Raw genomic sequence first — 22814 nt, forward strand, 5'->3', positions numbered from 1 at the left:
TCCGGAGGCCTGGCCCAATGGCCTCACAAACGAAATCACAAACTGAAACTGAAATCTCCTCGCGAATTTCTCACGACCGTCTCAATCTCGAAAATCATAAACTCCGATAAAACGAAGGTGGACTTTGGGACCGCCACCATACGCACGCAGTCTCGTCCGTGGAGACGGGTGCCATGGAGTCGGCCTGTCGACTGGATTCCGAGAGTCGTTCTCGTCGCTCTGTCTCTCTCGCACCTATACGGGACGCCGCATGAGTGCGAGAGAGACAGAGTGACGAAAGCGACTTTCGGAAAGAGTCTGCTGTCGGCCCGACGGGGCACAGTGGGCCAGAAGACCGGTGGAGGCGGCCAAAACTGTAGACGCGTTTTGAGCTCCGGAGTCGCTAAATGGGACTCGAACCGAACGTGTAACCCCACCAATGGACTGCTCTTCGAACGAGGAATCGATTGGTGGGGTCACACGTTCGGTTCGGGTCCTATTTAGCGACTCTGGAGCTCAAAACGCGTCTAGAGTTTTGGCCGCCTCCACCGGTCTTCTGGCCCACTGTGCGGGGGCGTGGCCCTCTGGGCCCGGCGTGCGCCCCGCGTGCCTGGGCATACTGATTGACGCCGACGTGCAGGCGTGCCGCGGGGCCGCGTATCTCGGACGGCCGGCGCACGCACCGCGCACGCAGTGTCGTGCCACGCACCGCGCGATGCCGCGATGCAGCGGCTGGAGGCGTGATTGTACTATCGCTGGAGTCGCGCTAGCGACGGCAGCCGCAGCCGCACGCCACCACGGGCACCACGGGCACCACCGGGACGCCGCAGCCGCCACCGCAGCCGCCACCGCAGCCACCGCCACAGCCACCTCCGCAGCCTCCGCCGCAGCCGCCGCCGCAGCCGCCGCCGCAGCCACAGGGCTTCTTCAGCGGGCACGGCTTCATCAGCGCCTTCTTGTTGATGTGGTCCGCCAGGTGCTCCACCACCTTGAAGCCGCCGCGCATCACCTTGAACAGGGTGTGGATGCCCTCCTCGGCGAGGTCCTTCATCTCGGACTGGTTGTTCCGGCCGCAGGTCTTCTTCTTGCCGCAGGTGCAGGTGCCGTCCTCCTTGCTGCCGCCGCAGGCGCAGGTCTTCTTGCCGCAGGTGCAGGTGCCGTCGGCCTTGCTGCCGCCGCAGGGGCAGGAGGGCGCGCTCTTGCCGCAGGTGCAGGTGCCGTCGGCCTTGGAGCCCCCGCAGCTGCAGGGGGCGGAGGAGGCCGCGGTGGCGTACGAGTGCTGGGGGTAGGACACGGCCTGCACGTGCGAGCCGCCGCACGGGCTGGAGTGCATCACCGCCGGGCCCAGCACCCTCTGCGATGTGTGCTCCACCACCATGTAGTCCATGGCGTCCTGCAGGCGACACGCAAACAATGAGCACGGTTGGCGGAAACATAGCTCTATAGAGCTCCCCGGCGTCGCACAGTGGGCCAGGTGGAGGCGGCCGAAATCCTAGACGCGTTTTGAGCTCCAGAGTCGGTAAACAGGACTCGAACCGAACGTGTGACCCCAACAATGGATTCCTCGTTCGGAGAGCAATCCATTGGTGGGGTCACTCTTTCGGTTCGAGTCCCATTTAGCGACTCTGGACTGGAGCTCAAAACGCGTCTAGAATTTTGTGCCGCCTCTACCCACTGTGGGTTGCCTGCCTTCTCGGCGGGGGAAAAGTCCCATGTCACTCACCGAGGGGTGCGCGGCGAAGAGCACGGCGACGGCGGCGGCCACCGCCACGCCCAGGCACGCCGTGTGCCTCATGACGCAGATGCTTACGGGGGTTCCGGTCCAAGTCGGACGTCCGAGCGGCGGGTGGAGCAGGTGTGGAGTGGAAGGGTCCGCGGCGGCGCGCTGCCTTTTCAGGCATTGCCCGGCTTTGCCAGTGTGGTGCCCGGCGTGATTAGCGAGTCCGTGTTTGCGGTAAAGATCACGGGGAATCGCACTTATCGCCTTTCATTGAGTACCGGCGGCACGCGGCACGCCGAGGTGCGCGCCGATTGCGTGCGGGTTCCTCGCCAATCGCTCGGGGAAGTATGGCGATATTGGCGATCCAGCGATCGCCGTGCCATTCACGCGGCGCTTCCCCACTAGCCGTGTGTAGTTTCCGGCATTTCCGCAGACTGATCCCGAGAGTCGTGCTCGTCGCTCTGTCTCTCTCACACCTGTACGGAACGCCCCATGAGTGCGAGAGAGACAGAGCGACGGAAACTAACTGGGTTTCGATCGGCAAATTAGCGCGGCAGACGCATTGCATTGCGTTGCCGGCAGCCGCACCCCGAGACCTCTGTCTGCGACTGTTTGTCGTCGGCGTGCTCGGCTCGGGGCGATCACCGTGTGAACCCGATGCGACGCCCCAGCTTCTCTCGCGCAGTCGCCGCTGGACCTGATAGCGATAGTGGATGGATAGTGCGGTTGTGTGCCTTGTGCATGCCATTCGCAGCGCGCAAAAACAATGACTATTGTTGAGTCGGCGGTTCGAATACCAGCTTCCTCTTTCCCTCTTTTCCTTTTTCTTTCCGGAGCGTGGGTTTGAGTTTTTTCTGTGAGTTGGGATGGCTACGCACAGTGGGCCGGAAGACCGGTGGAGTGGCCAAAACTCGAGACGCGTTTTGAGCTCCAGAGTCGCTAAGCAGGACTCGAACCGAACGTCGGACCCCTCCAATGGATTCCTCGTCCGGAGAGCAGTCTATTGGTGGGGTCACACGTTCGGTTCGAGTCCCTTTTTAGCGACTCTGCAGCTCAAAACGCGTCTAGAGTATTGGCCGCCTCCACCGGTCTTCTGGCCCACTGTGCTACGCCACTGCACCGCCACTGCACCGCCGCTGCGTACTCGAGGTTTTGGGCATTCCCCTGTCGTCGAACGGCCGCGCCCCGCCAGCGCCCCGCCAAATACGTCTCGCGTGCGAAGGCCAGCCGAGCGAGTCAGAAGAACGCTCCGTCGCTCTGTCTCTCTCTCGCACCCTCATGGGGAACCCCATGAGTGCGACGGAGGCAGAGCGACGAAACGGCTCGTCTGAATCGCACGGCGGCGCGCGTGGCGTGGGGGTGTGCACGGTGTGCATGGACGGGCCGAACGCGAGACCGTCGCGGGGCGTGCTTTGGCGCTGCTCGTGCGCGACAACCCGCCGACGCCCTCCTGTCTCTCTCGCTCCCACACTTGGCGGCGGGGGATTTTGAACGCGGCCGCCTTCAAGCTCATTCCGCAAAGGTGCGTCGTCGCTCTGTTTCTCTCGCACCCATGCGGCGTCCGGTAGGAGTGCGAGAGAGACAGAGCGACGAAGCGCCGTTCCGGAATCAGACTGCTGTCTCTCTCTCTCACACACACACGCGGCCGGGTCCGCACCTGGCCGCCGACGGGGTGCTCCGGACGCCGCCACCGCCCTCGTCAGCCTCGTCAGTGGTTTCGGCGGCGAGGGCCGCTGGCTGCGCCGTGCTGCGCTAGCCGACCCTGCGCTATTTCGCCCGCAGAATGCACAGGCAGCAATGGCGGCTTGCACAAACCCCCCGCCGCCTCGCCCCCCTCTCTCCGCTCCCTCGCACACTGGTGCTGCCCCGTGCCCCCGGCCTGCCCTGCCCCACGGCCCTCGGGATGGCGGCCACGTGACGCCAGAGTGCTGCATCCATGCCGTTATCGCCAACCTGGGGCGGCCGGCCGATGGCGGGGACTCGGCGGACAAGGCGGGGACGCGCCGCCGGCCCCGAGAGCGCCTGCACTGGGTTGTACAGTGGGCGTCTCGACAAGGAAACTGGACACCGCAATATGGCGAGGAGGCTCCTCCATGTCGCTCCTGTCACTCCCCCGCCCCCTTGTCACTCTTATTCCAGGTCCCTTTCGGTCACTGAGAACGCTTGTGCCAGCCGATGTCCTCTCCGACGTTCAAACAGGGGTTGATCACCCCTTCCGTCACACCCTAAGTCCGGCGTCCCGCCGTGCGCGGTTTCGACTCCCTTCCCCGCCATCGCGCGCTCGCTCTCCTGTCCGCGCCATCCTGGGCGCCGCTCAGTACGGGCCTTGCGGCCATTTGCGGCCCGGCCCGGTGCCCGCCGACGTTAACTCCAACGTAAGCATATTCATGACGGGGAACGGGGCGTCGCCGCGCGCCCGCCAGTGCCCCTGCTGCCCCGGCCGTGTGCGTGCGTGCGCGTGTGTGCGTGCGCCTCTTTCGTGACCAGCGAGCGCGTCTTCCTCAAGGAGTGCCGGACGCGGCCAAGCTACCCCCGCGGCGGAGACGGCACCAGCTCGTCGGCCGCCATGTTGGTCGCCCAGGTACGCGACGACGACGTCACCCCCGTGCGTCTGTGTGTGTGTGTGCGTGCGTGTGTGCGTGCGTGCGTCTGTGTGTGTTTGCGTATTGGTATGCTTGGTCGTGTGTGTGGGTGCGCGCGCACAGGGGTTGCCGTGCTCCATGTGGCGTGACATCCGATTCGGCAGTTCGTTTCCGGTTTTCAACACACCAGATAGACCCGACCGGCGGCGACCTCGCCCCCTTGCCTGATTCCGCCTGACTCAGACCGCGTGGTTGTTGTGATTGGTTTGTGTGTCGAGTAAACAGGCTCACGCCGCGCCACCATGTAGGTGCGCGGATCAAATGCGTTTCGACGCCGTAAAAAAAAGTCGATGCACAATGAATTTTCAGTCGCCCGTTGTGAAAAGTCTTCAATTTTTGAAACCGCCACATTATAGTTTCTGGATTTCCTTCACCTTCTCAAATGTAATACAGTGTAAAACAGACTCGTGATAATTACGAGACCTTGTTATTCTGTTTTGTGCTGCTTCCCCGCGTTCCCGCCACAGATATCGTCGCGCGGATAGGTCAGTGTTAGCCTCGCGGGTCGCCAACCTTGCTCTGCTTCTAGGAAGTACCTGGGCTTCGCCCCCAAGAAGTTGCCCAATAGGCAAGCGTGGGTCGGCAGCCCTTTCAAAACCGGCCGCTGCGTATTTGCGTGACAGTTGGCAGCGGTATGAAGGGTCGTGTGGGAGCCCGCGTGCTCCAGTGGAGGCGGCCAAAACTCTAGACGCGTTTTGAGCTCCAGAGTCCCTATAAGCGACTCCGGAGCTCAAAGCGCGTCCAGAGTTTTGGCCGCCTCCACCGGTCTTCTGGCCCACTGTGGCCCGGCCCCTCTTTTGACGTCCTTCTTGCCATCCAGAGCGCCTGCGGTGTAGGCACCACAACGGCCATCTCCGCGCGGAGGCCGGCGCGTGGCCTACCCAGCACGGCGCCGTGCCTGACTTGCTATTGATGGCTCTGCTGCCGCCAGGTCCTGGCCGCGTGCCTGCTGCTGGCGGGGTGCCACGCGAGGTACACCACGCCCACGCCGTCGTCCACGTCCTCGCCGGACTCCGAGGAGATGGTGATCGGCGACATCGCCAAGCAGTGGTCCGCCATGGTGGACGCGTACCAGCGAAAGCAGCGCTCGGAGCAGGACCGGCTGCTGTTCCCCGCCGACCTCATGATGGTCATGAGGAAGCACGCGGAGGACGACATCCTCAACGAGATCATTCACGACGACCACAGGTTCGGGCCGTGAGAAACAACACTGCGTTTTAGTAATCGACTTTTTCAAAAAGTGTTCGTGTTTTTGTTTGCAGCGTGGACAAGCCACCCCCCGAGGAGAAGCACCCCGACGGCAAGGTGGTACTGGTGTTCCTCGAGAAGGAGCTGGAGCTCATGGACCCGGATGGATCCCACTCTCAGGTACGGCTTGAGTGACAGGAACTGAACTCGGTAACAAACGAAGGCCTTAGAAATAAAATGCTGCCGGTTTTACGCCCCTGTATTAAAATGTTCTTGCTTCTTTTGCTCAACAGACTAAGCTCTCGTCAGACGAGCCGGAGGGAGTCGTGGTGTTCGAGAGGGAGTCCGAGGACCCCGCGCCGACCTGCCCCGCCCCCGAGGCCACGACGGAGAACGTGGTGGGGGCCTTCCTGGAGGGGCTGGACAAGTTCATGGAGTCAGTGCAGCCGCCCCTGCCGCCGCCACCAGTACTGCATCCGCGTGACCCGCAGCCCAGCGGCAACGACATCGTCGCCTTCCTGGAGAACCTGGTCATGATGCAGGCCGCGGAGCAGGCGAAGGAGGGCAAGACGACCAGCATCTCGCCCGACGCCTGGGTGCAGCTGCTGGGCCCGCACATGCGGCGGCGCCGTGACGTCGAGGGCGTCCAGGGCGTCCAGGTGCAGGTCCCCGCCAACGACCAGCTGCACCCCTTCCTGGACGACACCGAGCAGTCCCTCCCCGCGCCGACGGACGTGCTCAGCGGGGACGTGAACCTGAGCGGCTTCAAGGACACCGAGGCCAGCGACGTCATCGACTCCATCGCGCTGGGCCGCCTGCAAGTGGACACGCCGCCGCCAACGGTCAAGAGGGAGGACCCCGTCGTCGACGGCACCACCACCACAGCGTCGCCAGGGTGGGTCATTCAAAGCCCGCCGCACCAGCCCGCCGAGGTGGTCAAGATGGTCCCCGTCCAGCAGAGCACCGTTACCAGCAACAGCCAGCCACTGCACACCGTCAAGATGGACTCCATCCTGCAGAGCGCCGCCGACGAAACCAACGCAATGCAGAAGCCCGCCGAGGTGGTCAAGATGGTCCCCGTCCAGCAGAACGCCGCCTTCAACTTCAGCCAGCTGCCCCACTCCAAAAAGGCGCTCCAGATGGACTCTATCCAGCAAAACGCCGCCGACGAAACCCCCCCAATGCAGCAGCCCGCCGAGGTGGTCCAGATGGTCCCCGCTCAGCGAGGCGCCACTACCAGCAACAGCCAGATTCCGCGCACCTACAACGCGTTCCAGATTGACTCTCTCCAGCAGAACGCCGCCGACGAAATCCACCCAATGCAGCAACCCGCCGAGGTGGTCAAGATGGTCCCCGTCCAGCAGGGCGACGCCCCTAGCTACAGCCAGCCGCCGCAAACCATCAAGGAGTCCACGATGGACTCCATTCATCAGAAAATGACCGACAAAACCAGCTTGCAACACCAGCCCACTGAGGTGGCCAAGAAAGCTGTCCTCAAGAAAGCTGCAACAAGCACCAGCGCGAAGCACGTCGCCGTGCTGCCGCAGCCCCCCGTCCACATGATCGAGCTGCTGCCCGCCAAGCACGACGCCGAGCCCGCCGCCTCGCAGCAGAACACGGTCGCGGCACACGCAGCCCCTGTCATTTCGCCGCTGCACCAGAAGACCGCCACGAAGGACGACCGTAAACCCAACGTCGAGGTGGTGCAGATGGTGCCGGTGAAGCACGAGACTCACCTGGAGAACAAGACCGGCAACCTCGAGGCCACCACCGCGCGCGCCGAGCAGCTCAAGACGGACCCCGTCGACAACGCCGCACTGCCAGTGAACGTGGAGGACTTCGCCGCCAAGATCGGGCAGCTCGGCGTCGGCGAGGCGCTCGAGACCATCGACAAGGAGGACGCCACCTTCCCGGGCATGACCAGGATCTTCCTGCCGGAAGGAATCAGGTTCGCGGACCCCAAGCAGGACGCGGCATCGTCGGGGACGGCGGCGCACGCCCAGAGCCAGGTGGACGTCAAGGACAAGGACCCCGTGAACCACCCCGCCCCGCAGCACGCCGAAGAAAAGCCTGTCAAGCCCGTTGAGTTGACGACGGCGGCCTCTGTGCCGGAGTCCAGCACTCACTCCCACAGCCACGTGGCCAAGAAGGAGCTCCTGGTGCACGACGACCGCGAGGACCGGCGAATGGTGGAGTCCAACAACCAGCCCGAGCCGGTCCTCACGCCCCGGCACGACCAGGAGGAGGAGCTGAAGGCCGTGGAGGAGGCCCCCATCACCATGAAGTTCCCCGTCCCGGTGGGTGACAACGACGCCGTGCGAGGACTCCTAGACATCGACTTGCTGTTCGAGGACGACCCGACCACGGCGAAGACCCTGCCTTTGCACCTGGCCGCCACAACAGCGGTAAACAACGCAGTGCCATCGAGTCCTGCAGCAACGGCACAATCAGTTCTTCATGGTGCAGAAAAGTCAAAGCCGAAGGTGGAGACCACGCCAGATTCAAATGGCAAACTAAAACTGCAGCATGCCACTAAATTGTTCCCAGTCAAGGACTCTCAATCGGATCATTGGGGTCCACCCGCAGTCAGCTTCATCCATGACAAGCAAGTCCCCGTCGCAGTGGACCCTAACTTCGCGGACACCACTCTGCTGTCACCTATCGAGGACACTCAATTGAAGCACTGGGGTTCGTCGTCGGAAGCCGTCAACCAGAACCTTCCCGTCAACCAGAACGTCGCCGTCAACCAGAATCACCCCGCCAACCAGAACGTCCATGTTCACCAGAACGTACCCGTCAACCAGAACGTCCCCGTCAACCAGAACGTCCCCGTCAACCAGAACGTCCCCGTCAACCAGAACGTCCCCGTCGTAGTACATCCTGCCGCCGCGGCCACCTCCCCGCTGCATCAAAAGTCACCGGCCAAGGAAACTAAATCGAAGCACTGGGGTCCGTCGCCCGACACCGTCAAACAGGCCGTCACGGCCTCCATCCAGAAGGCGCCTGCCGAAGGCGCCAAGTCGAAGTACTGGGCACCATCCTCCGCCGCCGTCAACGAGGCCAAGGCAGTGGTGGTCGCCACCAAGGTGCCTCATTCCACTGAAAGCCCTCGTCTACCTCATCAAGAACCCACCCCCACCACCGAGGCCGTCGTCGGGGCCAAGCACACCCCGGCCGTCGTGGACCTCACGGCCGCCACCACTACGCCGGCGTCCAGCAGGCGGGACGTCCTCCAGGAGCCTGGCAGGCTGCTGATGCCCAGCGAGGACAACCAGGAGGAGCAAGTGCACCGGCAGAGCTTCGTCCGGTCGGCCCACGGCGACAACCAGCCCCAAGACGCCCCCGCCGAAGCCGCCCCTCCCCAAGTGGAAGACGCGACCGAGTGCGCCGAGAAGGTGACCGAGGCCCAGTTTCAGTACGAGGCCGACCTGCCGCCGCCGCAACATGTGCACGTCCCGTCGACCGCGGAGCCCACCGCGAAACCGGAGACGTTCGACCTGGCCGACGAGGACTTGCACTTCCTCATCCAGGAGCCCAGCACCACGCCGCAGCCCGCCAAGAAGAAGAAAAAGAAGAAGAAGAAGGGCCTGAGGCTGCCCTTCATGGTGCCCACCACCACCAAGGCGCCGTGGCCGCGGTCCTTGGCCTCGCTGGCGCCCTTCCTGCCCTTCCCGGACATCACCAGGCCCGAGGACACGCAGGTGCGGCCGCCCGCGCACCGACGCACCGCCAGCAGGCGCTTCAAGACGTTCGCCCGGCCCGCGCCCTGGGAGCACCACGACGCCGTCCTGGACGTGGAGGTGGCCACGCTGCCGCCGCTGCCAGCTTTGCAGCCTCTGCAGCCACACTACGGCCACTACCACCAACACCACCGTCAGGGGCACGCCGCGAGCCCGGTCCCCGTCGTCAGCCACCCGCACGCCCTCGGTGACGTGTACCAGCAGGCAATGTACCAACAGCCCGAGTACCAGTTCCCAGTGTACCCACCACAGGCAGAACAGCGGCAAGCCGGGTACCAGCTGCAGCAGGAGTACCAGGCGTACCAACCTCAGCAAGCGATGTTCCAGCCGCAGCCCGAGTACAAGCCGCAGCCCGAGTACCAACAATCAGTGTACCAACCTCAGGCCGAGTACCAACAATCCATGTATCAGCCGCAGCCAGAGTACCAACAATCCGGCTACCAACCTCAGGCGAAGTACCAACAGTACCAACCCCAGTCCACGTACCAACAATCCGTGTACCAGCCGCAGCCAGAATATCAGCCGTATCCAGTCTTCACCGACTACCAGCAAAACTACCAAGTCGGGGGCTACCAGCAGTCGGGGTACAAGAACGCCCAGTCGCAGGATTCGGCAACAGGCCAGCAGCAGGCGTACCAACCCTCCGTGAGCTGGACCGCATCCCGGCGGCGGCGCTCCGCTGCGGACGCGGGGCCGGGTCCAGAGGCGTCGGTTGACGCGGTGCCCGAGTTGGTCCAGGCGGCGCAAGCGGAAACCGAGAGGAAGGGAGTTCAACCCGAAGAGTCCCCTTCGAACTCACCACCGCCTTCACTCAAGACCGAGGCCTCCCATGACGTCAAGCAGTCCGACAAGATCGAAGTCATCCCCGACGTCAAGCAGGCCGACGACCAGATCGAAGTCATCCCCGACGTCAAGCAGGCCGACGACCAGTTCCCAGTCATCCCCGACGTCAAGCAGGCCGACAACCAGATCGAAGTCATCCCCGACGTCAAGCATCCCGACGACCAGATAGAAGTCATCCCCGACGTCAAGCAGGACGACGACCAGACCGAAGTCATCCCCGACGTCAAGCATCCCGACGACCTGATAGAAGTCATCCCCGACGTCAAGCAGGCCGACGACCAGATCGAAGTCATCCCCGACGTCAAGCATCCCGACGCGGTGGCCGACGCCATTCCACTGGAGCAGACTGTACCGGAGGCCGTTCCGGAAGCCGACGCGGTAAACGCCAACGTGATGCCAGAGCAGCCCGTCCCAGAGTCCGTCGTCAGCGACCCCACCCTGGAGGCCCTTCCCGAGGCTGTTCCAGAAGTGGCCCCGGAGACCGCCCCCTTGGACTTCCAGGACGTCGTGCCCGAGGACAACGACTTCCTCCTGGACGCCCCCGCCCCACCGTTCCCGCCGCGCCTGCACCAGTTCCGCCACCCGCACCGCCTGTCGCCGCTGCACGCCGCGCTGCCCGGCGACACCCCGGACTTGGCCAGGAGGGCGCGGCAGCACGACGCCGGCGCCGCGGCCCAGGGCACCGCCACCAACGCGCAGCACGCCGACGACGCCGCGGACGCCGTCAGCGCCGTGAACGCGGCCGCCGCCTACCCGCCGTACGCCCTGCGGCACCGCGGCCCGCCGCCCATGCCGCCCGCCTTCGAGGACCTCATCCCCAAGAGCGGCGAGACGGAGGAGGAGAAGGCCGAGCGCGAGCAGAAGGCCGTGCAGAGGATGATCCAGGTCGTCAACGTGCTGGGCAGCCTGCAGAGCTTCCTGTCCGAGCGCGCCAGGACCGTGGTGCGGAGGCTCAGCAAGATTGGGGGGGGGGTTTGGAAAGGAGGCTGGAGGGGGGCAGGAAGCTGTCATAGATTTCCCAAATAGAGACAATGGGAGTGTTTTTCCTTGCTTTTTAAATGTTCTTTTAAATAATGTAACTTTTCACATCTTATAGAAAAACCCAAATGAAGTAGTTTGTTGGCTGGTACCTGTAAATTTTCGAAGGGCAATATGAATTAGAAACAAACGATTTTGGAAACAGATCATTTAATTATTTTGTAATGATAATACTATTAATACGATAATTCTTAACACTGTCGACATACAACTAGATTCGAGAAAGTGTGCTTGAATAAAATGACAGTGATTCGTGTCGACTTGTGACCAGCACATTATCAACATGGCAATTTCAGGAGACATTAAAATCACAGATTAACAACATAAAAAGGAGGTCTCACGCAGTGAAGGTCTCCCTGTTCATGACATTATTGAGAAAATAACTTCTAAACTCGAATAGAAAGCTATCGTCATAATAATACGCTTTTTACGTCATGGTAAACTCAGTCATGAGACGCTACGCTGCATTTTCTTTTTGTACATTAACATACTCTCTCACCAGCAGTTTTGAGATCAACTACGGGCCCCACAGTCACCGACTATATCCTTTTCATGTGTGCAAAACTGATTGTCTCGTAAAAAATAAAAATAGCAATAACGCGGTCACGGGAAAAGATGAAAGTGAATTGAGCATGGGTTCGTTGTGTCGCCAACGAGGCTGGTTGGCTTGTTGCTTCAGTCGATGGCCAGCGAGCGGAACGAGCCCTCCATGGTGGTGAAGTTGCCGTTCTTGCACTTGGCTGGTCGCTTTTTCTCCTCCACTCGGAGAAGCTGCTCCTGCTTGAGCCACAGGCTGTACTTGTCGGTCATCAGCTTCACGTGGGCGTCTGCGGACGAGACAGATTGTTTCATTCAGGCCTGCTGCGAATACACTCAAGTTACTTAATCATTTTGAAAGGAAAGAGAAAACGCATTTACCGTGGAGTTCCCCTTGAGGAGGCAAAGGCTTTGGGGGGGCCTACCGTAGTTCGCAGGGGCAGCCGCCGCCTTTGAGGGGCACGCTCTGGAACACGGTTTTCTTTCCCGGTCGTCGCCGTGCATCGAGATCTGCCAAAAAACAACAAACAAAGCGTTAAAAAGGAACGGGTCGAAAACACGGCTGGTATGCAAGGCCGGCGGGAGTGATCTTTTTTTACCATTTGCAGGAGCTCGCTCTTGACGAAGGGCTTGATCAGGGCGAGGACCTTGTCGAACCACTTGACCGTGTTGATGACGTGGATGGCCTTGAGCCTGCACGGGTGGCACTCCTGGAAAGCAGGCGGCGTTCAGTTCGCGGCGCGACAGGTGCCAAGAGGCGCAGTGGGCCAGGCCAGAAGACCGGTGGAGGCGCCCAAAAGTCTAGACGCGTTTTGAGCTCCAGAGTCGCTAAATGGGACTCAAACCGAACGTGTGACCCCACGAATGGATGGCTCTCCGAACGAGGAATCCATTGGTGGGGTCACACGATCGGTTCGAGTCCTGTTTAGCGACTCCGCAGCTCAAACCGCGTCTAGAGTTTTGGCCGCCTCCACACCGGTCTTCTGGACCACTGTGGGGCGTCCGCCTGGGAGGCAGGCAGCCCAACGCACTCCGGCGCGCGCTAGGCGGCCTCTCCATGACCATTACCACTAAAGGCTAGACCACACATGATCGTATGCCACCGGCGCGCGTTTTGACGGACTCTGTGCGCGCTTGCTGTGCCTGTGGCTCACCTGGATGTAGTGCATGAACTTGCGGATGCCTGACAGCGTGACGACGCCCAGGTGCGACAACGTGATGCCCCGCATGTCGAAGACGACCACGTAGCCGGGGATGACGCCGTCCTCGCTGAGGCGGACGTCGTTGAACGCGAAGAAGGCCTTGATGCCCTGCAGGAAGTCGACGTGCGAGGGCTCGAAGTCCGTCAGGCGGTACAGCAGCACGCCGTAGCCCTCCTTGGTGCGCTCGGGGCACGCCACCAGCTCACTGCAGAGGCGGAGCGGGGAAAAATTCCAAGTGAAAAACAGAATTAGCGAGCACTGCTGGAAGTGCGCGGGTAAATATGTGGTGTGACTCACGCGATGCCGAAGACGTATTTGAGGTCGCCGCTGGCAGGGTCCTTGTCGCTGAACAGGTAGGTCTCGTTGGTGCGCGTCGTGAAGTAGCTGTCGATGGTCTTCTGGGCGCGGTCCAGGGCGAAGTTGCAGCTGTGCAGGAACAGCAGGAGGTGCTCGTCTGGAACGACAAGAGCGACCGGTTAGAGGCTAAAGAGGTGTTGCCCAAACATTGGCCGTCCGCTAGAGCCCCGTGGGGTCCTTTCTTATGGCTTCGATGACGTCACTGCGCACCGAGACGGCCGCCGACGGGCACCCCCGGGTCGGACGGATGTACCACTTGCGCGCCGCAGTGCCGCAGTGATATAAGTGCAATAAAAATCGCAACCAGTGTAATGATGGAGATGGCGGCCTTGCGCCATCGAGCACGGCCGAGCGCGGCGCGGAGCGCAGCGGCGTGGCGCCGACGACGGCGACGTGCAAGAACGCACCCGCGGCCCGCCGACGCACAGTGGGCCAGAAGACCGGTGGAGGCGGGCAAAGCTCTAGATGCGTTTTGAGCTCCAGAGTCGCTAAGCAGGACTCCAACCACACGTGTGACCCCACCAATGGATTGCTCTCCGCGCGAAGAATCCATTGGTGGGGTCACACGTTTGGTTCGAGTCCCATTAAGCGACTCTGGAGCTCAAAACGCGTGTAGAGTTTTGGCCGCCTCCACCGGTCTTCTGGCCCACTGTGCGACGGCCGGCCGACGGCCTGGCCGCCGACAGCGCTTCGACGTACCTGAGAGGCGCGGCAGGTGCGGCATCGTGTTGAGCCAGGCCCGCATGGTGGCCACCTCCCGGTCGCGGTCCTTGGGCATGACCAGCGACTTGGGGTCGAGGAAGGGCTGCGGGAGCAGCTCGCCCACCGGAGCCATCCTGGAGATGGAAAAGAGAAGAGTTAGCGGACAGCCACGCAGTGTCAAGGTTTGCGAAATAATCAGGCGAGAAAAATACCCAGGATGTGCCAATGTCGAAAGGGTTGCCTACAAGGTGGTTAGTATCTGGGCTCGCAGGCTGAGACTGGCATCCCTTTCGACACTGCACTGGTAAAACTAAAGCGTAACTCTATGCTTGAGTCAAGCATAAAGCTACGCTTGAAGAAGTTACGCTTGAAATCAAGCATAGACTAGAAATTCCCCCATGCATAGGGGGAATCTTGGCGGATGAGCCTGTTACGCTTGATTTCAAGCGTAACCTGATTACGGTTGAAAACAATGGGTAATACTACGCTTCAGTTTTACCAGTGTGGTGCATCGTAGGCAGGCGCTTGTTGGCTTCATCGGGCCAACCGCGATCGCCACATGAAGTAGTTGTCAGAGAACAAGCTTTCGGCGCGTCTACCCTCCCGAGGGAGTAATCGAACCCGCGACGCTCGGCGGCAGGGTCGCCGAACTGTCCACCCCGCGAGGCGGCGCGGTGCGGTGGCGGTCACGCGCCTCCCGTGCGGTCTTGCCCAGTCCTGCCATCTCGCGATGGCACAACCTGCAGCCGAGCCGTGGGGCCTGGCCAGTCCGGCCAGCCCGGCCAGCCCAGTGTGCTTGCCCAAGCAAGGCAAAGGTTAGCGCGGAGTCTGTCGGCAGTGTCGTGTCCGACGTGCCTGGCCGCGCCTGGCCGTGCCGGGGAGTCAAGGCGCCGCACTGCCGCCGCCCTTTCTGAACCATGCGCAGCCCATAGAGCCCCTGCTTGGTATTCGCGGAGCGCGCAGCCAATGAGACGCGACTCCCGCCGGCGGCGTGGCGCGGTGGAAAGGGCGCGGCACCCCGTTCGAACAGGCACGTCATCGCGCGGGTGCCGGCGTGGGCGTCGGCTAGGGACACTGTCTACTGGAGCCGACCCGTTGACCTGGAATGCCCGGCTGTTGGCGGCCGTTGGCCTCCCCGGCCTGGCCTGGCCTCCCCGCCGCCTCGGCCAGCCCGCCAGCCGCCGGCCGAACAGTGCAGTAACTGCACGGTCCAGTTGCGTGCATTGCCCAACTGGTCCATCTTTGGCCGGCTCGCGTTCGCTCGCGTTGCACTGCAGCGGCGACGCGGCCTGGGTATCGCACACTACCCTGCGAATAGCCGACGACGCACGGGCCGATCGTGCGGATAAGGATTTGTTTTGTTTGCAGGGGGGCGCGAAACGCGAATAGGCGCGAGGCTGGGCGGCGCGCGTGGCGACGCGTGGCCTTGCGCAAGCAGGCGGGCAGAAGGCTGACCTGGATAACGAAAAGGCACGCCCTGCCCTACCTCAACGCCCCGCTCCCCCCTCCCCCTTCCTTTCCGCCCGCACGGCATCTATGAAGCGAATCCGGCGCCGAAAATCACGCACGCACACTCGGCAGTGTGGCGCCTCGCCGGCCCAGTCACAACACTGCCGCCGCCACCCGACTTTGCGGAATGACTTGCCGTCCGAACGGACGAATGGCTGGAATTCCGACTCTCCCCGTGGCGGCGTGACCTTGGCGCACCTTGACTGAGACCCGTTTCCTCTGCCGGCGTGGCCGTGCCTGCGTGGCCGTGCCTGCGCCCCGCGGCCCCGCGGCCCCACGGCCCCAACGCGGAGCAGGCCGTCGCCATCCTCGTCCAGCTGGCTGTGATGTAACCCTGGCCGGCCGGCCGTGCCGTGCCCTGCCCTGCCCGGCCCTGCCCTGCCCTGCCCAGCCCTGCAGGCTTGTAAGGAATCTCACCCGCTCGCTTACGCGCGTGATTCAGATCTCACGTTTGCACAGAGCGTGTCCATTCAAGCGAACCGCGGCCGGCGTGCACTTCTGCTTCTCCTCCTTCTCCCTCTCCTTCTTCTTCTCCTTCTCCTTACGTGCGGTGCCTCTTCGACACCCTCGCGTTTCATTTTCCTCGCCGTTTACCCACACGCGGTTAATTGGCGCTGCCTCACGCCACCCGCGGGCTGGTTCCGGACGGTGGTTCTGTCTCTCTCGCACTCGCGGCCCGTTCCGGAGGAGGGCGAGAGAGACGGAACCACTGTCTGGAATCAGCCTGGAGCCTCGCATTACGCGTCCCCTCGTTGTTGCTTTAACTCGATTCGTCCACACATTCCTTTTTTTCGCGTGCGCGTCGGAGGTAATGCGGTGGAGGTTAGGCGGTGGTTGTTTGGCGGTGGAGGTAAGGCGGTGGAGGTAAGGCGGTAGAGGTAAGGCGGTGGAGGTAAGGCGGTGGAGGTAAGACGATGGAGGTAAGGCGGTAGAGGTGAGACGGTAGGCGATGGAGGCAAGGTGGTGGAGGTAAGACGGTAGAGGTAAGGCGTTGGAGGTAAGGCGATGGAGGTAAGGCGGTAGAGGTTAGGCGGTGGAGGTGAGACGGTAGGCGATGGAGGTAAGGCGGTGGTGGTGGAGATAAGGTAGCGGCGGTAAGGCGGCTGCTGCTACGCATTGACGTAATCGACGGGAAGGGGCAGGCGGGCCGATGCGTCCTGCTGGCCATCAATGAGTCTCTCGGCTTGGCCGGCCTGGGGCCGAGGCGTCTGTCTCTGTCGCACCCGAACGGGCCGCACCATGAGTGCGAGAGGGACAGACTGCTGACAGTGGTGTGCGCGGATTCGGCTGGCCCGGGGTGGCCGTCCAACCGCAGAGCAATCTCCTCCCGGTTGCCGGAATAAGGCGGGACGTTGCGTGCCGGGACGGTGCCGGGATTGCGACGGCCTGCATGACCCGCCGGCCGCACGGCTTGTCCGCCTCGCCGGGCCCTAGCAGCAGCCAGCGTGGCCAGCAGCGCCAGCAGCCAGGCCAAGGGCCTTGTCCGCCTCGTCCAGCAGACTCACGCCGCGCCCCTCCACTGCGGCACACACACTCACACACACTGCACGCACACCCCTGAGCGACCGCGTCGGCCGCGCCAGCCACTCGACCTTGTGCCCCGCCGTCCCCGCCGCCGTCCCCACCGCCGTCCCGCCGCACACACGCGCCCCACATCGACCACGGCGCGGTGGCGGTTGGCGGTGTAAGGATAATCGCCGTAAATGCAGCGCCGCTGCAGGCTCACGGGTCGTTTCGCCGCTCTGTCTCTCTCGCACACCATGGGAACGCCCCGCGAGTGCGAGAGAGACAGAGCGGCGAGTTCGGAATGGGCCGGCCGGCGCACAGTGGGCCAGAAGACCGGTGGAGCGGCCAGAATCTTGGCGCGTTTTGAGCTCCAGAGTCGCTAAATGGGACTCGAACCGAACGTGTGACCCCACCAATGGATAGCTCTCCGAACGAGGAATCCATTGGTGGGGTCACACGATCGGTTCGAGTCCCATTTAGCGACTCTGGAGCTCAAAACGCGTCTAGAATTTTGGCCACTCCACCGGTCTTCTGGCCGTGCGGCGGTGTGCGCGGCGCTCACACGGCGGCGGTCGGCGGCGGTGGTGGCGGCGGTGGCGGCGGCGGAGGTAATTGCCCCCGAGAACGCCGACGTCGGCGAGGTGCTGCCCGCTGCCGGGGGACGACGGCGGGACGCTCCAGGTCGCCGTCGCCGAATATCCCCCGCGGACGCAACGGAGCAGTGCACGGCGCGGCGCGCGGCGGCTCCTTCTTAATTGCCTCCATTGCGACTAGGCGGCGTGGCGGTGTGGTAACCGCGCGGGCCGCGCGCTGGAGACAACCAGACAACCTCCGGGCCTCCGGGCCTCCGGGCTGCCGCGCTCCTCGCGGCTCGCGTCCCAGGCGGCGCGCGCCGCAGACGAAAGAAAAGAAAAGAGACTCACTGGCTGAATGGCAGAGTCATTGACACCCGCCGCACCGGCCGGGTAGAGAGACTGTCGAAGACGCGGACTCGGCCCCAGAAGCGACAATAACACGGAACCGCCCTGCCCGGCCCTGCCCCACTGCCTCCGCGGCGCCGCTCCAGGTCGCTCCCGGACCAAGACGTGTTTTTGGGCCGCGGCCGAAACCGATCCGCACTCTCAGCCGCCAAGCACCCAAATCAGCAGCCACCAAACGCCGCCGCAGAGGTCACGCCGACGGCGCGCGTCAGCAGAACCAGCGTAGAACAATACTCACAATACTCCATCACCGTCACGGGGTGCATGGCCCGGCATGGCCCGGCACGGCTCGGCATGCTCTTTGTTCCGATCTGAATAATGAACGTAAGCGTCCTTCGGCCGGGCCAACAATCAGGACCGCAAAAAGGCCAATCGCTTTTGCTTTTCGAGGCAAAAAGACTAATTGCGGAATCAAGGCTCGCTTCGCAAGCTAGCTGGTTGGTGTGCAGGGGTATACGCGCGCGAAGGTTGGTCCATGCATACAAGCGCGCACCTTTACACACTCACACTCACTCACTCACTCACTCACTCACTCACTCACTCACTCACTCACTCACTCACTCACTCACTCACTCACACCACACACACACCACACACTACACACACACACACACACACACACACACACACCTACACACAGACAGACACACACACACCTACACACAGACAGACAGACACACACACACTCACCTACAGACAGACAGACAGACACACACACACACACACACACACACACCCACAGACAGACAACACACACACCACACACACATCACACACACACACACCATGACACACATGACAGGACAGACAGACAGACAGACACACACACACACCTACACACAGACACACACACGGCAGGACCGGCTGACCCCTCTTCGGTGAGTGGCCGCCGGAGTGGTGGAGTGTTGGCAGCGCTGTCCGGCGGGGAATGCCGTCCCCGCGGCGCGCGGCGCGCAGTGCTGCCAACCACCAAAGCGACCGAACCGAAACCGCAGCGCACTTTGTTACCCGGCACAGCCGGAGGTGCGTTAGTCCCAATCCCCGGACCGGACCTGGCCGACCGAAATGACGCGCGTTTCGGTTTTGGCGAGGGCTGTAGTACCGCCGGCAGTACCCGGGCTCTACTTATGGCGCTGCGCTGCTTTCTCCCCGCCGCGTCGCGGCTAGGACCCCCTCTGCATCCCGCCGAAAAAAAGAAACGAAAAAGAGGGGTTATGTCAGTGGGCGAGTACTTGCGGGCGCAGCCGCGCTGCCTGCCACGCGGCTCCCTAAATGCCGGGCTAGGTACCGAAGGAGCCAGTTACAACACCGGCGGGACCCGGCGCGGCGGCACCGCATAAGCATAAAAGTGACTCCGAGTGACTCGGGCAGCGAGGCGGCCCTGCGGCGCACTGGCCCCGTGTGCTCGCGCTAAGTGTTTGCCGCCGTCAGGGCCGCCCGAGAGCACCGCCGCGAAAAACCGCACTATTTGGACTACTCTGACGCACGGTTCCGGTGGAAAAAACAAAAACAAACAAACAAATCCGCACCGAAAGTACAGCCGACGGAGCCGGCAGAAGATGGCTCTGCGAGGCGAGGCGAAGCGAGGCGCTTCTGGAGTCGTGATCGGAGAATCCCCGTCTTCTAATCATCGGCCTGGCGTACGCAACGGCCGCCTCGGCGCCCAGCCCCGCAATCCCCGAGGGGTGCCTCCGAACGCCGCCGTTGTCTGTCCGTCTCTCTCGCACGCACGGGGCGTCCCGCGAGGGTGCGACAGAGACAGAGCGACTCTGTTCAGCGCGCCGCCGTGGATTTCAGGCCATTCCGCGCCGCCCGCCGGTAATTTCTTCCAATTTCGGAGTATTTCTGGCGCGCGCGTGTCGCAGCACTGTACAGTGGCGTGTTCTCACGCCGCCGTCGCGGCACTCGCGGGGCACTCGTCATAAGGCACGCGCGTGGCGCGAACAATGCGAACGCGCCGCCGCGGGACCTTGCCGGCCAGGAGACACTTTTCCGATCATCCGTCCACCTGGGAGATTTTCCCACGCCCTGAGAGCCCCACTTTGGTGCCAGACGCTTAGGCTATTCTAAAAATGAACAAAAAAAAATGAAAAAAAAAAAAAACTTTCTAAGCACTGTAACTAGTTTTTTTTGTTGACATTTTTTTTGCCTGAAACTTGCGTCAAGGACAAACAAATAAAAAACGTATGTAAAGGAAAAACAGTGATCAAAATATTAAAAACAAACGAAAAGCTAAATATATTTTTTTATTTTTGTTGGGTATTTGGGACTAATAACCTTGCCTGAGCATTAGTGCTGTTACAGGAAGAATCATTACCGGAACTACGAAAAAAGCCCGCGAATGCAAATTGCTTTTTGTCAAGCAGAAGCTCGCTATGAAGCCTGACACGGCGGTAAGAGGCCTGCGTGCAGTTATGCAAATGAGTAATGAATTCTGTGAGAAGCCTGATGCGCGACCACAACGACGTCTCGCTGCGCCGCACGCTGGCTGCATCGTACTTGTGCAACATTTTTCTCATCTTCCCGCAGAGTAGCTTCCGGGTTTTTACCCCAATCCAGAAGCGGCGGCCGATCGCGGCTGAGGTGTGAACGGAGATGCCGGGACGCACACAGTGCAGTGGGCCAGAAACCGGCGGAGGCGGCCAAAATGCTAGACGCGTTTTGAACTCCAGAGTTGCTAAATGGGACTCGAACCGAACGTGTGACCCCACCAATGGATTCCTCGTTCGGAGGAGCAATCCATTGGTGGGGTCACACGTTCGATTCAAGTCTCATTTAGTGACTCTAGAGTCCAAAACGCGTCTAGAATTTGGCCGCTTGCGCCGGTTGCTGGCCCACTGTGCGCACCGCGTTTCTTTTGTGAGTTCAATTTCAATCAAATAAGGGACGGTCCTGGCCCCGTTATGCTGGGCAACGCTTGAGTTCCATGCGATCCAGGGGCCGAATCGACGATTCAAAACCGACAACAGCTACAAAAAAGGCGCAAGGCGCTGAGGTGCACTCCGCCGGGACCTGTTTTCCCTTTCATCGTTTTCGAAAAACGACACCGAGGACGGATGGCGAGACGTTCAAGGAGACGGCTGCAGGCTGCAGGCCGGCCTCGTACAGTGGCGTAGCGACGCACAATGCGGAGAAATCGAACAAAGTCACACACAGTCACACGCACACACACACGCACCCGTTGAGTGCGTTTGGTCGGTTCTTGGAATTTTTCTTCCTCTTTTTTTTACAAAGAAAGGTGTTCCAGTATTGATGCTCCGAGCGAGGCTTCCACCATGGAGACGATCGTACTTTTTGTATCGTTCTTTGTCGCTAGTCATGAGAGAAATCATTCTTTAATTGCGCTTTCTTGGACCGTAAGGGAGCTTTGCCCGTTTCTTTTTAACGACTAAAATAGTTTGTTAGGTTTGGAGAGTGCAAAATCGAGCTTTTCGCCAGCAGGACACACTGGACACACGTTCCTACCGTCCGACGGGAGAATGGCAACACTCGACATTGACTCTGGCCGTTGGTCTCCACTAGGCTGCAAGCAATTTTTTCGCACGCAGCTGGTTTAGGATTAGCGAGACTGCCACCGGGCCGCCTTGGCTGACAAGCTGGACGGGGCGACTTGGGCCGATGTCACGCAGATAAACAACTCGCAAGGTGCGCTATGCGGCGCGGAGCCAAGTGGACGGGCACAGAAGCCGCACCGCTCTGCCAGCACTGGTGAACGACTTCTTAGTGGTTTTCGCGGCCAGTAACTCGAAAAAATATGAATAAAAATTTGAAATCATGCATCAACATTGCGAGCATATGTTTACTCGTGGCCCCACAATGGCCGCTGGCGGACCCGGCTTCAAGGCATCAGCAGGCATCAGGCGACACTGTTCTCTCGGAGAATATATTGATTTCGGCAAAAATCGTGACAACATGGTGGATTTGTAGCAAATTTATGGGTAGTGTCTTAAACAGATGTTACAAAGCCCTGATCCGACGGCTGACGCCTGAAGCCTGAAGCCCGTTTTCCACGGCCAATGTGGGGCCACCTTCATGCACTGAAACCAACGGTCACACTGCAGGGTCCGCGAACGGGTTCCTAAATAGTTTCCACCGCGTGACACTCACTTTCCTCTTCAGTAGCCGGGGCGGGCCACGAGCAAGTCCAGGGGCCTCGGGCGCAGGGCGGTGGCGGCGCCGGTTTAAGTCCCACAGCACAGCAGACGACGCGCGCTCCAACAACACTCGACGGAGGCACTCCTCGATTCGGTAAATGCTCCGGCGGCACTGATCCGGTCCGACCGCCCGGCAAGGCAGCGCCAGGCAGCCTCTGCCCCGGTGCCCCACCTGGCCACCCCACCCGCCCCGCCCCGCCCCGCCCCGCCGCACCTGGCCTGGCCGGGCCCCGCGGGCGGCGCGGAGGGGGCCCTGACCCCCTGCCCCCTCCCGCGGCTCTCACGACCAAGCGCACTCACACAACAACACACTCGGCCGCGCACTTCGCGCACTTCGCGCAGCCTCAAGCACCACTCGAATGGATGGCGCCGTACGGGCCGAACAGCTGATGCCACTGATACCACTCGCGTCGAGGTGCTCGCGGACCCGGGAGGAATGCATGTCAATGAACACCCATCGGGACGAAAAAAAGAGGAAAACAGAAATAGACTACGGCAGCGAGCGCCTGCCAAGTGCTGGGTAGGCAGTCCCGTCGAGCAGTGGTGTATTGCGGGACCGTCGTGGCACAGTGGGCCAGAAGACCGCAGGAGGCGGCCAAAACCGGCCAAAACTCAGGACGCGTTTTGAGCTCCAGAGTCGCTAAATGGGACTCGAACCGAACGTGTGACCCCAACAATAGATTGCTCTTCGTCCGAGGAACCCATTGGTGGGGTCAC

At 61.6% G+C, this 22814-nt stretch overlaps 3 protein-coding genes across 3 annotated transcripts; 1 reads left to right on the forward strand and 2 right to left on the reverse strand.

Moving 5' to 3' along the window:
• Positions 1 to 561: 561 nt before the first annotated feature.
• On the reverse strand, positions 562 to 1890 carry LOC117642675 (keratin-associated protein 5-4-like). The gene is made up of 2 exons (XM_034381096.1): positions 1703 to 1890; positions 562 to 1372 (listed from the first exon to the last, which is right to left on the reverse strand). Exons 1-2 carry the CDS (start codon positions 1772 to 1774, stop codon positions 746 to 748), a joined length of 699 nt encoding a protein of 232 aa, XP_034236987.1. The 5' UTR covers positions 1775 to 1890; the 3' UTR covers positions 562 to 745.
• A 2224-nt stretch (positions 1891 to 4114) lies between these two features.
• LOC117642984 lies at positions 4115 to 11268 on the forward strand. Its single transcript, XM_034381621.1, has 6 exons — positions 4115 to 4280; positions 5273 to 5529; positions 5604 to 5709; positions 5823 to 10748; positions 10812 to 11084; positions 11209 to 11268. Exons 1-6 carry the CDS (start codon positions 4266 to 4268, stop codon positions 11266 to 11268), a joined length of 5637 nt encoding a protein of 1878 aa, XP_034237512.1. The 5' UTR covers positions 4115 to 4265.
• Positions 11269 to 11283: 15 nt separating this feature from the next.
• LOC117642985 (alpha-tocopherol transfer protein-like) lies at positions 11284 to 22242 on the reverse strand. The gene is made up of 8 exons (XM_034381622.1): positions 22051 to 22242; positions 13946 to 14082; positions 13187 to 13343; positions 12842 to 13094; positions 12287 to 12397; positions 12138 to 12197; positions 12069 to 12096; positions 11284 to 11977 (listed from the first exon to the last, which is right to left on the reverse strand). The coding sequence occupies exons 2-8, from the start codon at positions 14079 to 14081 to the stop codon at positions 11826 to 11828; spliced, it is 897 nt and encodes a 298-aa protein (XP_034237513.1). The 5' UTR covers position 14082; positions 22051 to 22242; the 3' UTR covers positions 11284 to 11825.
• Positions 22243 to 22814: the final 572 nt, after the last annotated feature.

The sequence above is a fragment of the Thrips palmi genome, unplaced genomic scaffold (assembly GCF_012932325.1).
Source record: "Thrips palmi isolate BJ-2018 unplaced genomic scaffold, TpBJ-2018v1 HiC_scaffold_16, whole genome shotgun sequence".
Taxonomy (NCBI): Eukaryota; Metazoa; Arthropoda; class Insecta; order Thysanoptera; family Thripidae; genus Thrips; species Thrips palmi.

Excerpts from the sequence above, each read along its gene's own strand:
- LOC117642984 (XM_034381621.1), top strand. Across the intron at positions 10,749-10,811 it reads CCGGCGACACCCCGGACTTG|CACGCCGACGACGCCGCGGA; the intron begins GCCAGGAGGGCG and ends ACCAACGCGCAG. Across the intron at positions 11,085-11,208 it reads TCAGCAAGATTGGGGGGGGG|AAAAACCCAAATGAAGTAGT; the intron begins GTTTGGAAAGGA and ends CACATCTTATAG.
- LOC117642985 (XM_034381622.1), bottom strand. The coding sequence starts at position 14,081 with ATGGCTCCGGTGGGCGAGCTGCTCCCGCAGCCCTTCCTCGACCCCAAG. Across the intron at positions 12,398-12,841 it reads AGTTCATGCACTACATCCAG|GAGTGCCACCCGTGCAGGCT; the intron begins GTGAGCCACAGG and ends CCTGCTTTCCAG. Across the intron at positions 11,978-12,068 it reads TCCTCAAGGGGAACTCCACG|ACGCCCACGTGAAGCTGATG; the intron begins GTAAATGCGTTT and ends TCTCGTCCGCAG.
- LOC117642675 (XM_034381096.1), bottom strand. The coding sequence starts at position 1,774 with ATGAGGCACACGGCGTGCCTGGGCGTGGCGGTGGCCGCCGCCGTCGCC. Across the intron at positions 1,373-1,702 it reads TCTTCGCCGCGCACCCCTCG|GACGCCATGGACTACATGGT; the intron begins GTGAGTGACATG and ends TGTCGCCTGCAG.